Source organism: Urocitellus parryii, chromosome 13, assembly GCF_045843805.1.
Source record: "Urocitellus parryii isolate mUroPar1 chromosome 13, mUroPar1.hap1, whole genome shotgun sequence".
Classification (NCBI taxonomy): Eukaryota; Metazoa; Chordata; class Mammalia; order Rodentia; family Sciuridae; genus Urocitellus; species Urocitellus parryii.
Genome location: NC_135543.1, coordinates 24,307,383 through 24,324,733, shown reverse-complemented (window position 1 = coordinate 24,324,733; position 17,351 = coordinate 24,307,383). Strand labels below are relative to the sequence as shown.

At 38.2% G+C, this 17,351-nt stretch overlaps 2 protein-coding genes across 7 annotated transcripts in view; one reads left to right on the top strand and one right to left on the bottom strand.

The window, feature by feature from the left end:
- The window catches only part of Dym (dymeclin), a 356,427-nt gene that overhangs the window by 331,383 nt on the left and 7,693 nt on the right, over positions 1-17,351 (bottom strand). The gene's annotated exons all lie outside the window — the stretch shown is intronic.
- On the top strand, positions 7,037-8,394 carry LOC113186341 (cathepsin B-like). Of its 2 annotated transcripts, XM_026393755.2 has the most exons (2): positions 7,222-7,365; positions 7,485-8,394. In XM_026393755.2, the coding sequence occupies exons 1-2, from the start codon at positions 7,303-7,305 to the stop codon at positions 8,067-8,069; spliced, it is 648 nt and encodes a 215-aa protein (XP_026249540.1). In that variant the 5' UTR covers positions 7,222-7,302; the 3' UTR covers positions 8,070-8,394. The 2 variants fall into 2 exon arrangements, with proteins under 2 accessions (XP_026249539.2, XP_026249540.1); XM_026393754.2 differs by having other exon boundaries at positions 7,037-8,394.

The window sequence follows — 17,351 nt, the reverse complement described above, 5'->3', positions numbered from 1 at the left end:
TATTATGTGGATTGTTACAAGATGTCTGAGAACACAGCAGTATTGAAAAAAATCACAAACAAAACATAATTAAATGATTTTTTAAAGACTACATGCTTTGGGGAAAATAAAAACTGTTCATGTGGCTCAGAGGCAGAGCACTTGCCTCACATGTATGAGGCACTGGGTTTGATCCCCATACTGAAAAAAAAAAAAAAAAAAAGAGAGAGGTATCAGACACATTCAGAGCTGGGGATGTAGCCCGGTGGTAGAAAAACTGTCTAGCCTATGTAAGGCCCTGGGTTCAATCCCCAGCCCAGCCCCACCAAGAATAAATAAATAAAGTTCAACAAATGTCATAAAAAACAAATAGGACTAGGGATGTCGTTCAGTGGTAAAAGTCTCCTAGGTTCAGTCCTCTGCGTGCGTGTGTAAAATACTATCATCTAAATATTAAAGATTTAACCCAAAATTGTAATGTACATATTGAGAAGATTCCAGAATAAAGAAGAGAGAGTGACAATTTAAGAGTTTTAAATTTTCATCTTCCATAACAGGTAGGGAGTCAATAGAAAATATGTAAATTACTAAATTTTTAAAAAACAACTGTGAAAGTACATTAGTTTTAAGGAGATATAGAATAACAGCATCAGCTAATAGATTTGAAAGTGGCCACCTTTGGGGAAAAGGACTAGATAATGGGGAAGGTGGTACTGCAATTATTTTTTTAATATTTATTTTTCAGTTGTAGGTTGACATAGTTCCTTTATTTATTTTTTTATGTGGTGCTGAGGATGGAACCCAGTGCCCCATGTATGCGAGGCAAGCACTCTATCTCTGAGCCACAACCCCAGGCCTGCAATTTATTATAAGTTCATCATATTGTTTGACAGCTTTTAAAACCACATCCATCTATAACTTTGATTAAAAAGTAAATATAAGGGGGGCTAGGGTTGTGGCTCAGCAGTAGAGCACTCGCCTAGCACGTGTATTGACAACTACAACTAAAAATATGTATTTTTTTTTAAAAAAAAGTAAATACAAGGAAGAAGGAAAGACAGTGGAATGAAATGGACATCATTACCCCCAAGTTCATATATAAAGACATGAATGGTGTGACTCTACTTTGTGCAAAACCAGAGACAGGAAAAATTGTGCTCTATATGTGTACTATAAAATGAAATGCATTTGCTGTCATAAATAACATATTAGAATAAATAAATTAAAAAAGAAAAAAGTAAATATATTTTAAACTCCAACATTCCATATCCTATTCAAATTTAAATTTTTAATATACATGGAACATAGAATGTTACCATCATAACTAAAGTAATGATAACAAAAATGTGAATTATTGGGCTGGAGATGTGGCTCAAGTGGTAGCGCGATCGCCTGGCATGCGTGCGGCCCGGGTTCGATCCTCAGCACCACATACCGACAAAGATGTTGTGTCCGCCGAAAAAACTAAAAAATAAATTTAAAAAATTCTCTCTCTCTCTCTTTAAAAAAAAAGTGAATTATTTTTTACTGAGGCACATAATTAGCAAGCTTAAGAAAATCTACGTCTAATACAGTTTAATAACATATATATTAGGGCTGGGGATGTGGCTCAACTGTTAACGCGCTTGCCTGGCATACGAGGGGCGCTGGGTTCGATCCTCAGCACCACATAAAAAATAAAATAAAATAAAGATGTTGTGTCCACCGAAAACTAAAAAATAAATATTAAAAAATTCATATAAATTAAAGCTGATATTTCCAAAATATAAATTCCAAATTTATTACATTGTATAAATTTACTATCAAGCATAAATCAATGCTTAGTCATAATAATGGGAATTAAATTCAACCCCACAATAGTGATTGATAAACAGAGCAATAAAACAAAATAGAAAAATGCACCTGGACCCAATAGTGTATGCCTATAATCCCAGCTACATGGAAAACTAAGGCAGACAGGAGGCTCACAAGTTCCAGGCCAGCTTGGGCAACTTAGCCAGATCCTATCTCAAAACAAAACAAAACAAAAAAATTAATAGGGCTAGGTATGCAGCTCAGTGGTAGAGAGCCCCTGGATTCAATTCCAAGTAGAGAGACAGAAAAGAAGGGAGGAAGGGAGGGAGGGAGAGAGGGAAGGAGGGAAGGAAGGAAGGAAGGAAGGGAGGGAGGGAGGAGGAGGGAGGGAAGAAGAGAGGGAAGGAAGAGAAAGGGAAAGAAAGATTCAGAAATGAACTCACAAAAGTATAGACAATTGATTTTTTTAACTTTTTTTAAATTTGTTCTTTTTAGTTATATATGACAGTAGAATATATTTTGACATACATACATGGAGTAATAACTTTCCATTCTTAATAGTTGTGATGTGGAGTTACACTGGTTGTATATTTATATATGAACACAGGGAAGTTGTAGACAATTGCTATTTGTCAATGGTGCAAAATCAAATGAACAAAGGAAGGACAGTCTTTTAAACAAATAATGCTAGAACAAATGGACAAGAATAGGGACCAGTTGGGGGAAGGAGTTTTTAAATTTTTAAATTTAAATTTTTTACAATTTAATGAGTGTTTTGATGAACAAATTTATATAAAACACTCAAGAAATGATAAAACTACAATGAAAGAGAACAGAAATTCATTTGTAGGAATGGAAAGTTTCCGTATCTTGTGTGTTAATTATATGAATCTACATGTAATAAAATTTCACAGAACTATACACAAACATCAGATAAAAATGAGTGCATGAAAAAATCTGAAGAAACACAAGTCCAGTCTGTGGCTATTATATTGTGCCAATATCAATTTCCTGGTTTTGATAATATGCTACAGTTATATTAACACTGGGGGAAGCTAGGTGAAAAGTACACAGGTACACAGGACTTCTCTATACTATTTTTGCAACTTTTTTTTTTTTTTAAAGGGGATTGAACTCAGGGGCACTCATCCACTGAGCCACACCCCAGCCCTATTTTGTATTTTATTTAGAGACAGGGTCTCATTGAGTTGCTTTGTGCCTCAATTTTGCTGAGGCTGGCTTTGAACTCACAATCCTCCTGCCTCAGCCTCCCGAGCCGCTGGGATTACAGGCATGCGCCACCCCAGCTATTTTTGTAACTTCTTATGAGTCTATAATTATTTCAAAATAATAAGTTCTTAAAAATAAACAAAAATCAAATAAAGTAAAAATCTACATGCCCAAAAGATGCGAATAAATCAGACTAACATGGGTGGCATGCAGCTCAGTGGTAGAGTGCTTACCTAGCATACCTGAGGGCCTGGGTTCAATCGGGAGTAGCACCAAAAATCAGACTAACAGGTAACTTTCTTTCACACCTCTGTTGTTTATTTTTACATATCACTTTATTATCTATACTATCAAATGATGAGATATTAGGATCTCACATTCTAGCTACTTGGTATCTTGGAATGTACTTTCACTTATAACCTATTTACATAAAAAAAAATTCTTTCAAGTCTTATTCAGAATCGAACTACCAGGGATGAATATGTAGCTCAGTGGTACGGCACCTGCCTACATGAATAACGCCCCAAGTTTGATCCCCAGCACCACAAAATTAAAATAAATAAATAAAATTTTTCAAAAGCTCAACTGTCCTTTAAATAAAACCAAAATATGTATTTGGGTCTTTGGGAAGCTACATTAACTTCATTAACTCTGAGAAACATACAACAGATTTTATCCTCTTCCACCTTCTTAAGGATACTGCTATTTCCTTTTTATCAAAACTTTAAAATTCTTTTATTTGCCCAATAACTCCTATGACCTCTGAGTAGGCCTCAGTGAAATATTTTTTTTAAAAAAATCTGTAGAGTATAAGAATTCAAAAAGTTAAACAAAAAAATGAATAACCCAATCAACAAATGGGCCGAGGACTTGAACAGACACTTCTCAGAAGAGGATATACAATCAATCAACAAATACATGAAAAAATGCTCACCATCTCTAGCAATCAGAGAAATGCAAATTGAAACTACTCTAAGATACCATCTCACTCCAATAAGAATGGCAGCCATTATGAAGTCAAACAACAATAAATGCTGGAGAGGATGGGGAGGGAGGTACACTCATACATTGCTGGTGGGACTACAAATTGGTGCAGCCAATTTGGAAAGCAGTATGGAGATTCCTTGGAAAGCTGGGAATGGAACCACCATTTGACCCAACTATTCCCCTTCTCGGACTATACCCAAAAGACCTAAAAAGAGCATACTACAGGGACACAGCCACATCAATGTTTATAGCAGCACAATTCACAATAGCTAGAATGTGGAACCAACCTAGATGCCCTTCAATAGATGAATGGATTAAAAAATGTGGCATTTATACACAATGGAATATTACTCAGTGCTAAAAAATAACAAGATCATGGCATTTGCAGGGAAATGGATGGCATTAGAGCAGATTATGCTAAGTGAAGTTAGCCAATCCCTAAAAAACAAATGCCGAATGTCTTCTCTGATATAAGGGGGGTGACTCAAAATGGGATAGGGAGGAAGAGCATGAGAAGAAGACTACCACTAAATAGGGAAGAGAGGTGGGAGGAAAAAAGAGGGAGAAGGGGAGTTGCACGGAAGATGGAAGGAGAACCTCAGAATACATGTATGATGTTGTGATGAGAAAAAGAAAAAAAAATGTGTCACATTAGATTGGATAGAGAAAAAGGATGGGAGAGGAGGGGAGGAGAAGGGGGGATAGGAAGGGCAGCAGAATAGAAGAGACAATATGACTGCTGTATGTATATAGGTGACTCTATGACCAGTGTGATTCTGCAATCTGTACAATTAGAAAAATGAGAAATTATACCCCAATGATTCAAATGTATGAATTGCCAAGATCATTGTAATGTCATGTGTAGCTAATAAAAATAAATAAATAAATAAATAAATAATTACCTTGATGACTTGTTTACAATCTGCTATTTACCAGGCACTCTTGTTAATTAGCAGTTAACACTGTAGGTCTGACATTAGTTCACTGGATAAACACCTCTAAGTGTATGGGTCACACTAGGCTAGTTGAGAGTGTTTGGTTTACTGGCACATGTAGTTTAAGTACAGCTTCTCCTGGCTCTACGACAGAATCAATTTTGCCTCTCTATGCCTCATTTAAATTAAAAATCTAAAAAGGACACCAAATCAAAATAAATGAGAAACCAGAGCAATTTGTTCTGAATTAAGTACTGAATTAATTACTTTTTGTGTAGCAACTTAAAAGCAATCAATTAAAACAATTTACTTTAGGAATTTAGCATTGTATATGAATGCTAGATTTTCAAAAGAACAAAATTTCATTTTAAAATCAACTCCCTTCCCATCCTAGACAAGGCAACAATGAGAAACAATACTTCATAGAAGCCTAACGAAGAAATTTAAGTCAGACTTGTTATTTTTATTTTTTGAATCAGCAATACACATGGTACAAAATATAAAACTTAAAGGACATATAGTAGAAAGTGTCCCCCTCGTTTTCCATGTCCTAACCACCTAGTTTCTCAACTCAGAGAAAACAATACCAGTTTCTTGGGCACAGTTCCACAGATATTCTATGCACAAACATATGTATTTGTTCTTTTTACACAACCATGGTACATGATATATGCCTCTTTACTTTACTATTAACACCTATCAGTACATACTAGAAATTATTTCCTACCTATACATAAAGCACTTCATTCCTTTTACAACTATATGTCCATATATATATATATATATATATATATATATATATATATATATATATAAAATAATGACAGTGATGAAAATTTACATAATCTACAGATTTTGTTATTACCAATAATTCTCCAATAACAGATAAGTATTATTTATATCATATACAGTCACTTGACATTTCACACACGTATGAGTACACAGATATGATAAATCTAGAGAAAAAGAAACATGGGTCCATGGCCATGTGCATCTCTAGTGTTGATGGGCACTGCCTACTTGCCTTCCATAGTGGCTAAACCAATTTGCACTCCTATAGCAATGCCTGTTTCTACAAAGTGTATGATCCTTACCAACTAATACTCGAAAATTCTTATTTACAGTTTTAATTTACATATTTCTTTTTTTTCAGTTGTTGACAGACCTTTATTTTATTTATTTATATGAGGTGCTGAGAATCTAACCCAGTGCCTCACACATACCAGGCAAGTGTGCTTGCTACTGCTGAGCCACAGCCCCAACCCCTTAATTTACGCATTTCTTACTGAGAATGAAGTCATTGCCTGTTCATATCCTTTGCCTGTTTTCTGTTGGAATTTACAGGATAAACTTTACTTTCAAAACTGCTAGGGTAGACCACAAAGTTAGGTATTAAATCAAAATAAGTGTTCAGACCAGGACCACTGTGAAATCATTCCAAAACAACAATATAAATAAAGACTGCAAGTATATCAGGAGATACTAGACAGAATACAACAAGAAGACAGCTTACTGACACAAAGGGCAGGGTCTCCTTCTCCTCTTTTCTCACTAAACCCTAGAAATAATGTAGGAGGTTTTTTGTTTTGGTTTGTTTTGGTTTTGGTTTTTAAATAGTCAATGAATAAACAGCCATGCTCAAAAATTCACAAGGAAATTAAGCACCATGACCTGTGCCTGTAATCCCAGCTACTCAGAAGGCTGAGGCAGAAGGACCCAAGTTTGAGGCCAGCCTCATAACTTAATAAGACCCTGTCTTAAAAAATAAAATAAAATAAAAAGAAATCACAGGAGATCACAAGCATTGAAAAATCCTCATAAAATAGAAAACAGCTTAAGTTGGTTAAAAAGAGAAATGGGATCCCAGAAAAGGTACAAGAGCTTCCAAGGGCACCATCACAAAGTGTGAGAACAGACTGCGGCTCGGGCTCCGGCTCCACCTTCGTCTCCGCGAGCTCGCTGCTCCCCTACCACAGGCCCCAGCTCTCGGCGTTGTGCTCCACAAGAAAGCTGGGCCACCCGCAGTCTGCAGCATGAGTTGCATCACTTAGAAGACTGTGGTAGAGTTTCATCCCTGACAGTTAATCCGCCCTGCTCAGGTGGGTTCAGGATCCAGTTTCCAGAATGTGGTGGCCTTTGGCCTTTCTCTGCTATCTACTGGTGCTGACCAGAGCCCAGGGCAGGACTTCTTTCCACCCGCTGTCAGACGAACTGATCACCTACATCAACAAGCAGAACACCACATGGCAGGCGGGACGCAATTTTCACAATGTGGACGTGAGCTACCTGAAGAGGCTGTGTGGCACTTTCCTGGGTGGGCTCCGGCTGCCCGAGAGAGTTCGGTTCGCTGAGGACATCAATCTGCCTGAAAGCTTCGATGCTTGGGAACAGTGGCCCGACTGTCCAACCATCAAAGAGATCAGAGACCAGGGTTCCTGTGGCTCTTGCTGGGCATTTGGGGCTGTGGAGGCCATGTCTGATCGGATCTGCATCCACACCAACGGGCACGTCAATGTGGAGGTGTCTGCAGAGGACATGCTCACCTGCTGTGGCAGCCAGTGTGGGGACGGCTGTAATGGAGGCTATCCATCTGGAGCTTGGAACTTCTGGACAAAAAAAGGCCTGGTTTCTGGTGGCCTGTATGACTCCCACATAGGCTGCAGACCCTACTCCATCCCTCCCTGTGAGCACCACGTCAATGGTTCCCGGCCCCAGTGCACAGGAGAGGGGGACACTCCCAGATGCAGCAAGAGCTGTGAGCCCGGCTACGCCCCGTCCTACAAGGAGGACAAGCACTATGGGTACAGTTCCTACAGCGTCTCCAGTAACGAGAAGGAGATCATGGCAGAGATCTACAAAAATGGCCCAGTGGAGGGCGCCTTCACCGTCTTCTCAGACTTCCTGACCTACAAATCAGGAGTGTACCAGCATGTTGCTGGAGAGATGATGGGAGGCCACGCCATCCGCATCCTTGGCTGGGGGGTAGAGAATGGCATCCCTTACTGGCTGGTGACCAACTCCTGGAACACTGACTGGGGTGACAATGGGTTCTTTAAAATCCTCAGAGGAGAGGATCACTGTGGAATTGAATCAGAAATTGTGGCTGGAATCCTACGCACTGACCAATACTGGGCAAAGATCTAGTCTGCTGCAGGCCTGGCTGGCCAGTCCTGGGGGTTTCCCTAAACATAGCCAACTGGTCTGGGGGTGAGATGCGGGCAAGAATATCTTTTATTCTTTGAGTTCACATAAGGTACAAGAAGTTGTAGACAGGGTCTAAAGAACTGGATCAGGCCAAACTCACGCTTCCAGGTAGAACTGTCTTCCAAGGAAACGTGTTCATTCCTGCTCCCTCCCAGCCTGTTCAGTGGACAATGGCCACAGTGCACCCCGAGTCTTCCCCGTAGACTAGTGCTGTTTGTAGTGCCTGCTGCTCCGGCTCTGGCTGCAACACCCTCCCCCCCCTCGTCCAAGCTTTGGCTTTGGCTGCAGGCTTTCCAAAGGAAGGACAAATGCCGGCGCCGAGCAGTACCTCTAAGCAAGTAGCCTTCTAGATGCCACAGGTCCGTAGCAGGCATGGCGTGCAATCCTTTGGAGAAAGCCGCGTCGACGCAGGGCGCCTGCATCCGTGACCCTTGGTAGTGCTGTAAGCCCTCTCTGGTTCTGTCCTTGGCTGATTCTTTTTTAATAGAAGTTTTATTTTTTGTGCACCTCCGCTGATCATGTGAATGAACAAATCTAATAGCTGGAAGAGCTATACTCGTTTTTACAGATTGTCTCCCAATGGTCTGGCTTAAAACAAATCAAGTGGTCATGATTTGCTGGCTGACCTACTGACCTTGACTACTACATTGAAACTAGTTTGGGAGAAATCAGCTTTTACTGTTTTTGAAAAATTACATCTTCACCCTGTCAATTTAACAAGGAATGACTGTGCCAATAAAAGGTTTCTCCTTTAAAAAAAAAAAAAAAAAAGTGTGAGAACAGTAATTCCTGCCCACAGGCAGAAAGGCCAGAGCCCAGGGGCTACTATAAGGCCTGGCCAGAATACCCTGGGCATTCACCCCAGCCCAGGCAGCAACATGAGGGCACTATTGGCTGAGAAGAGCGAGTGAAGCCAATGCCTGAGCAGCTGAAATGCCCAGGTGGAAAAAGTTCAGCCTAGCAAAAGAGAACTAGTTACTGAGGGCCTTTGGCAGCAAGCTCCACATGCTCTCTACCCCCAGAGAAAACAAAATCAAAGCTGAATTCCAATGACATCTATCCTCCAATGATTCATGCCAAGGATTACACACACACACACACACACACACACACACAATCACCTGGTCCTACGGTCTTATCAATGAAAACCAGAATGAGATGGAACTTAAAAAGCCCACTGTTCCACCACCTCCAAAGAATCCTCCTAGCTAGTGCCTCCACTCTCTTACTGTACCAGAAGACTTCCTTGGCTTTCAGCTATTTTCTCTAAATTTGCCCATACTTGATCCTATCTTCAAATCTCTCCTGGCTCCCACCTCTGACCAAAGGCCAGTTCTAGCAATATTCCTAAAATACTCATGCTTTTTAAACTCAGTTTCCCCTTCCAATTCATTATTCCCTAAAGCTCCCACCATGTAAAAGATGGCCTTCGAAATGTTACCTTTCTATCTCCCCAGGTAGATTATTCCTGAAAGCCATGAATCAAGCTTTTTATCTTTATTTCTTCCTTATTCCTAATTAACCTACAGAATACTGCTAAAGAGAAAATACCTCCCCCCCCAAAAAAAATCTGCCCAAATAGCCAAGGTCCCAACACTAGTAAACATGTGAAAAGGTCTTCAGCCTACATTAGGAGTAAAATGTGTTAATTAAGCAATAAGGAATCCGTTTTACCCCACAGATTAGCTTAAAAACCTTAATGACAGTGTGAGAGTAGTAAATAAACAGACCAATAGTGTGTAGCTATTTGGCAATATCTATCAAAAGTTTAAGTGTACCTGCTGTTTGTAACAACAATTTTGTTTTTAAAAACTTATTATCCCATGGGTAAACTCATAAAAGGTGACAAGTCAGTTCTATGCATGCAGATGTCAATCATATCATATTGCTTGCAATAACAACCCAAATGATCACTGTCTGGGGATTAACTGCATTGTGGAATACTCTGCAGACACTGAAAAGAATGAGACACACAACTTTAATCCCAGAGGCTCCAGAGGCTGAGGCAGGAGGACCACAAGTTAAAAGACAGCCTCAGCAATTTAGCAAGACACTAAGCAACTTAGGGAGACCCAGTCTCAAAATAAAATTTAAAAAAGGACTAGGGATGTAGCTCAGTGATTAAGCAACCCTGGGTTTAATCCCCAGTAGCAAAAGAGAGAGAGACAGGGAGACAGAGAGAAAGAGATCTTCAACATGTGAATATGTAAAAATATCCTAAATAATTCAGGTAAAAATAAGGATACAGAATAGGTGAAACACAAGTAGGCTCTCATTTATGTAAATAAACATGAACTTAATTTTTTTATTTGTTCTTTTTATGTTTTTATTTTTAATTTTCTGGTACTAGGGATTGAACCCAGGGGCACTAAACTACTGATCCATATCCCCAACCCTTTTTGTATTTTTAGAGACAGTGTCTCACAGAGTTGCTTAGGGCCTTTCTAAGTTGCTGAGGCTGGTTTTGAACTCCCAATCTGCCTGTCCCAACCTCCCAAGCTGCTGGAATTACAGACATGCACCACTGCTCCAGTCTGTTCTTTTTTAGTTATACTTGACAGTAGAATGTATTTTGACATATCAAACATACATGGAATATAATGTAACGTCCAATTTTCGTGGTTGTACATGATGTGGAGTTACATAGGTCATGTATTCATATATGAACACAGGAAAGTCATGTCCGATTCATTTACTATCTTTCCTATTCTTGTCCACACTTCCTTCCCTCATTCCCCTTTGTCTAATCCAGTGAGTATACTCTCCCACTCACTTATGGTTAGTTAGCAACCATATATCAGAAATAATATTCGGCCTTTGATTTTTGGGGATTGGCTTATTTCACTTAGCACAATAGTCTCCAGTTCCATCCATTTACTGGCAAGTGCCATAACTTCATCCTTCTTTATAGCTGAGTAATATTCCACTGAGTATATGTACCACATTTTCTTTATTCATCATCTGTTGAAGGGCACCTAGGTGGGTTCTATAACTTAGCTATTGTGAACTGAACTGCTATAAACATTGTGTGGCTGCGTAACTGTAGTATACTAAGTTTAACTCCTTTGGGTATGCTAAGGGGTAGAATAACTGAGTAAGATGGTGGTTCCATTCCAAGTTTTCTGAGGAATCTCCATACTGCTTTCCATAGTGGTTGCACCAATTTGCAGTCCCACCAGAAATGTACAAGTGTGCCTTTTTCCCCATATCCTTGCCAACATTTATTATTCCTTGAATTATTTTTAAATTCTTAATTTGTTCTAATTAGTAATTCATGACAGTGGAATGCATTTTGACACATTGTACACAAATGGAGCACAAGTTCTCATTCCTCTGGCTGTACATGGTGCAGAGTCACAATGATAGTGTAATCATACATGTATATTATTTTTAAATTCTTAATTTGTTCTAATTAATAATTTGTGACAGTAGAATGTATTTATTGTACACAAATGGAGCAAAAGTTCTCATTCCTCTGGCTGTACGTGGTGCAGAGTCACAATGGTAGTGTAATCATACATGTATATTGGGTAATAATGTCAGTCTCATTCTATAGTCCTTCCAATCCCCACAACCCCACCCTTCTTCTCACTCCCTTATGCACAATCCAAAGTTCCTTCATTCTTCCCTTACACCCAACTATGTTTTTTTGTTTGTTTGTTTTTAGGGTACCAGTGATTGAACTTGGAGCACTCGACCACTGAACCATATCCCCAGCTCTATTTCGTATTTTATTTAGAGACATGGTCACACTGAGTTGGTTAGCGCCTCATTTTTGCTGAGACTGGCTTTGAACTTGCAATCTACCTGTCTCAGCACCCCCACGCAGGTGCTGGGATTACAGGCTTGCACCACCACACCCACCCCACACCCACCACTTTGATCATCTGCTTATCAAAGAAAACATTTGGCCGGGATTGGCTTACTTCACTTAGCATGATATTCTCTAGTTCCATCCATTTACTAGCAAATGCCATAATTTTATTCCTTTAATGCTGAGTAATATTCCATTGTGTATATATACCACAGTTTCTTTATTCATTCATCTATTGAAGGGCATCCAGGTTGGTTCCATAGTTTAGCTACTGTGAATTGAGCTGCTATAAACATTGATGTGGCTACATCACTCTAGTGTGCTGATTTTAAGTCCTTTGGGTATAGACTGAAGAGAGGGATAGCTGGTGGTTCCATTCCAAGTTTTCTAAGGAATCTCCATACTGCTTTTCAGAATGCTACACCAATTTGCTGTCCCACAAGCAATATACGAGTCCACATTTTCCCCCACATCCTCTCCAACATTTATTGTTGCTTATATTCTTGATAATTGCCATTCTGACTGGAGTGAGATGAAATCTTAGTTTTGATTTGCGTTTCTCTAATTGCTGAACATTTTTTCATGTTTGTTGATCAATTACATTTCTTCTTCTGTGAAGTGTCTGTTCAGTTCCTTAGCCCATTTATTGATTGGGTTATTTGTTTTTTGCTGTTAAGTTTTTTGAGTTCTTTATATATCCTAGAGATTAATGCTCTATCTGAGGTACAGGTGGCAAAGATTTTCTCTCATTCCGTAGGCTCTCTCTTCACATTCTTGATTGTTTCATTTGTTATGAAGAAGCTTTTTAGTTTCAAACCATTTCATTTATTGATTTATGATTTTACTTCTTGCACTTTAGGAGTTTTTTTGTTTGTTTGTTTGTTTTTTGAGGAATTCAGTTCGCAAGCCAACATGATGGAGATTTGAGCCTACTTTTTCTTATAGTAGGCACAGGGTCTCTGGTCTACTCAAAGTGGTCCTTGATCCACTGTGAGTTGATAAACATGAAGTTCATATAGGATGCTTATAGATCGCTCACAGAAGGCATAAGCAACATTTCAAGACCACTTACCTCTGAAAAATGGGGCTGCAACCTGGGGGAGGGGCCTTCACTTTATGTCCAGTACTGCTTGATTTTTTTCCAACAATAAACATGTTATAAAGTTAAAAAGCAATAGTTAAGTGGAGTATGCTTTCTTATCCTTCAGGATGAATATGAATGTACTCCTGGCTTGTGTTATATAAGTGATCCTACTACTATTTGTTCAATCTTCACTTCTTAGTCAAAACTCAACCATAAATCTTGCTTGATATTAAAATTTGATGTCATTATATCATATTAAATCTTAAAATAGACTTTATCTTTTGTCCCCCAAAATACAAAACCATTTGAAAAGTCACTACGTCTATCAATGTTATCAGCATTCTTGGTTCATGTAATCTCACAAAACCAAGTGCTCTTCCACAAATAACTATCACACATGTACTATAAATTCTAGGTGTTAGGATGATTACTAAAAACACAACAATGAATAAAACTGGGCTTCTGCCATTAATAAACTAAAATCCTAATGGGAAAAACAATATGCCAATAAATTACTAAAATACAATATGGTTAAGTGCTGCAATGGAGTTGTTTATATACAAGGAGACATGGATCACTGGCACAGTGGACAACACCTATAATCCCAGCAGCTCAGGAGGCTAAGGCAGCAAGATTTCAAGTTCAAAGCCTGCCTCAGTAACTCAGTCACACTTAACCTTGTCTCAAAATTTAAAAATCAAAAGGGATGGAGATGTGGTTCAGTTGGTTAAGTATCCCCAGGTTCAATCCCTGGTACCTCCTCCCAACCCAAAAAAAAGCAATAGATCCCCATCAAAATACCAATGACATTCTTCACAAAACTAGAACAAACAGTCATAAAATTCATTTGGAAGAATAGAAGACCCAGAATAGCCAAAGCAATTCTAAGCCAGAAAAGCAATGCTGGGGACATCACAGTATCTGACTTCAAATTATACTTCAGAGCTATCGTAACAGAAAACTATGATTCTGGCATAAAAACAGACACATAGACCAATGGTAGGGAATAGAAGACACAGAGACAAACCCACACCTATACAGTCATCTGATCCTTGACAAAAGTGCCAAAACTATGCATGGAAAAAAACACAACATTTTTAACAAATGGTGCAGGGAAATTTGGTTCTGGTATGTAGAAGAATGAAACTAGATCCTTATCTCTCACTCCACACAAAAACCAACTCAAAATGGATCAAAGACCTAGGAGTTAGACCCATAAACTATGCAATTTCTAGAAGAAAACACAGGGTTACCACTTCAAGCATATAGGCACTGGCAACAACTTTTTCAACAGGACCTCTAAAGTTTAGGAAATAATGCTGAGAGTTAATAAATGGGATGGCATCAAGTTAAAAAGCCTCTGCGCAGCAAAGGAAACAATCAGGAATGTGAAGAGAGAACATACAAAATGGGAGAAAATCTTTGCTGACTACTCTTTTTACAGAGGATTAATATCCAGAATACATAGAGCTCAAAAAAAAAAAAAACTTAATACCAAAAAAAACCCAAATAAATGGACAAATGAATTAATAGACACTTCCCAAAAGAAGAAATACAATTAGTCAATAAATACATGTAAAAAATGTTCAACATCACTAGCAATTAGGGAAATGCAAATCAAAACTACAATGAGGGCTGGGGATGTGGCTCAAGCGGTAGCTCGCTCGCCTGGCATGCATGCGGCCCGGGTTCGATCCCCAGCACCACATACAAACAAAGATGTTGTGTCCGCTGAAAACTAAAAAATTAAAAAATAAAAAACTACAATGAGATTTTACCTCACCAGTCAGATTATCATTCATCAAGAATACAATAATAAAAAAGAATAGAAATAATAATGAATAATGAGAGGATGTGAAGAAAAAGGAACTCTTTTACACTCTTGGTAGGACTGTAAAATTAGTACAACCATTATGGAGATCAGTATGGAGGTTCCTCAAAAGACCAGGAATGGAGCCACTATATGACCCATCTGTAAGAGTCCTTGGTATTTATCCTGAAGAATTAAAGTCATCATACTACAGTGGCACATGCATACCCATGTTTATGGCAGCACAATTCACAATAGCTAAACTATGTAACCAACCTAGGTATCCATTAATGGATAAATGAATACATACACCATGGAGTTTTACTCATCCATAAAGAAAGGGTCATATGTTGTCTCTCCTATGTGGATGCTACAGAGGAAAAAGGAAAAGAAAGATAGGGGACTAAAAACCAAAGGGAGATCAGTCGAGGAAAGGGATCAGGGGACAGGAGGAGAGGAGGGGTGGGAAGGGCTGGGGAGTGATATTGGCCAAAGTATATTGTTATATTGTGTGCATGTACATATATATAACAACAAATTCCATCATTATGGTACAACTATAATGCACCAATAAAAAATGTGGAAAGAGAAAAATAAAGCAGCCATGGGAATATAGAAAATCTGAGACAAAGGGAACAGTATGTGTAATGGCACTTTTGTTTAATCAATTTGTTTACATTTCTTATTTCTAGTCTATATGCCAGAAACTAGTTTAGTGCTTTACAATTATTGACTCATTTAGTCCTTGGATCAATCCTAAGAGGTGGGTACTATTATCTCAATTTAGAAATGAGGAAACTAAAGCACAGGGGACATAAGTAATTTGACCAGAGTCCCAGAGATCCTAGGATGATGGCCAAACCAGGATTTGAACCCAAGCAATCTAATTCCAGAGTCCTTGGTCTTTACCACTTTACTAGGATGACTCTCCAATGACATCATCAAGTCCTATAGGTTCTTCTACAACATGTACAACTGAGAAAGCTACTGCCTGTGCCTATATACTAGAGTGTTGACCCTATGTCTTCCTCTAGGAGTTGCATAGTTTCTGATCTAACTTCTAGATCTTCAATCTATTTTGAGTTGATTTTATGAAGAGATGGCTAAATCCAGCTCTTCCTTTATAATCTACTACCTCCATGTAGCCCATGCCAGCAAGAGATGGTATGCTCAATGTGTTTCTATAATCTCACATGATTTAGTGCAACAGTATCCTTATTTCTTTGCTTCCAATCTCTCAATTTTTAACTCACTTTCTACATTCCACCACTAAATTAATCCTTATAAAACAGAAAATTCAGTCCAACATAGCAAGTGAGACCAAAGGTTTTAGTATGCGATAGACCACGCTAAATCTATATAGCTCAAGTTTGAATATCCATTTTAACACTTATAAAATCCCATAGTATAACAAAAAAAAAAAAAAAATCCATACTTAGGGCTCATAAGATTTTCTGAGAATCAAGCAAAATGATGTATGCAAGCACTTAATAAAGGACCTGGCACAGAGAAAGCATAGTCAAATAAATGATCAAATATAATTTATTTTTAATATTAACAAAATCACTACTTTCATCATTTCATTAACCAGCTCAAAAACATTCAATGAATAAATTCTTCATTACTAGAAAGACTAAATACTGATATTCTATAATCTCACATATAGACAACTACTCTCCAAACCTGTGGTACTAAAACTTAGATATGTGCAGAAATAACTGAGGAGCATGTGGTTAAAATTACAAATTCTTGGAGCCAAAATTCATAATGGCAAGGTAAGGCATAGGCATTTCCATTTTTTAAAAAAGTGATTTTTGATACAAGCACTCTGTAAACCTTAATTTGCAAATAAGTGTCATAACAAAGGTAAAGTTGTCTTAGTGTCTATGGTGTTCATCCACACTCTCCTCCTGCCACACAGGTGTGCCTTTCAACAGCCCTGCACTTGTTCCACACACCTTCAAGCCTGCTCACTTCCTCACAGCATGATCCTCTTTTTCCCTCTGTAATCCTAGAGCACTCACTTCACTACTCATTTAGAATTTAACTACCCTTCCTATATGCCTTGTCTGGCTGTCTAACCCTTATCAAACTTCTTAGATCAGTTACTTTCCCAAGTCAATTTTACCATCATGGGCCAAAACTATACAGTGAAGCAAGAGATGGTATGCTCAATGTGTTGTATATAATTTGTGAAATATTTACTATAAATATAAAATTAAATCTCTTCTTTTTTGTGTAGCGATTCACTATCTCCTAACCCAATATGCCTTAATGGGAAATAAACATTAGTGAATATGAAAATCCATAATAGCCAAATTCTATCCTAACATCTTCAAAATAAGTAAACAACACCATAGTGCACTTTGTCCCATTCTAGTTTGAGAAAACATAAATCAAAAGCTATATTTGCTCCATAAAGAAACCATCAAATATTCCAAAATATCCCAAAACAATTTTCCTGTCTCCTAAAAAAGAAACAAATATGTATATGCCTAATTTATGCTCAAAAGG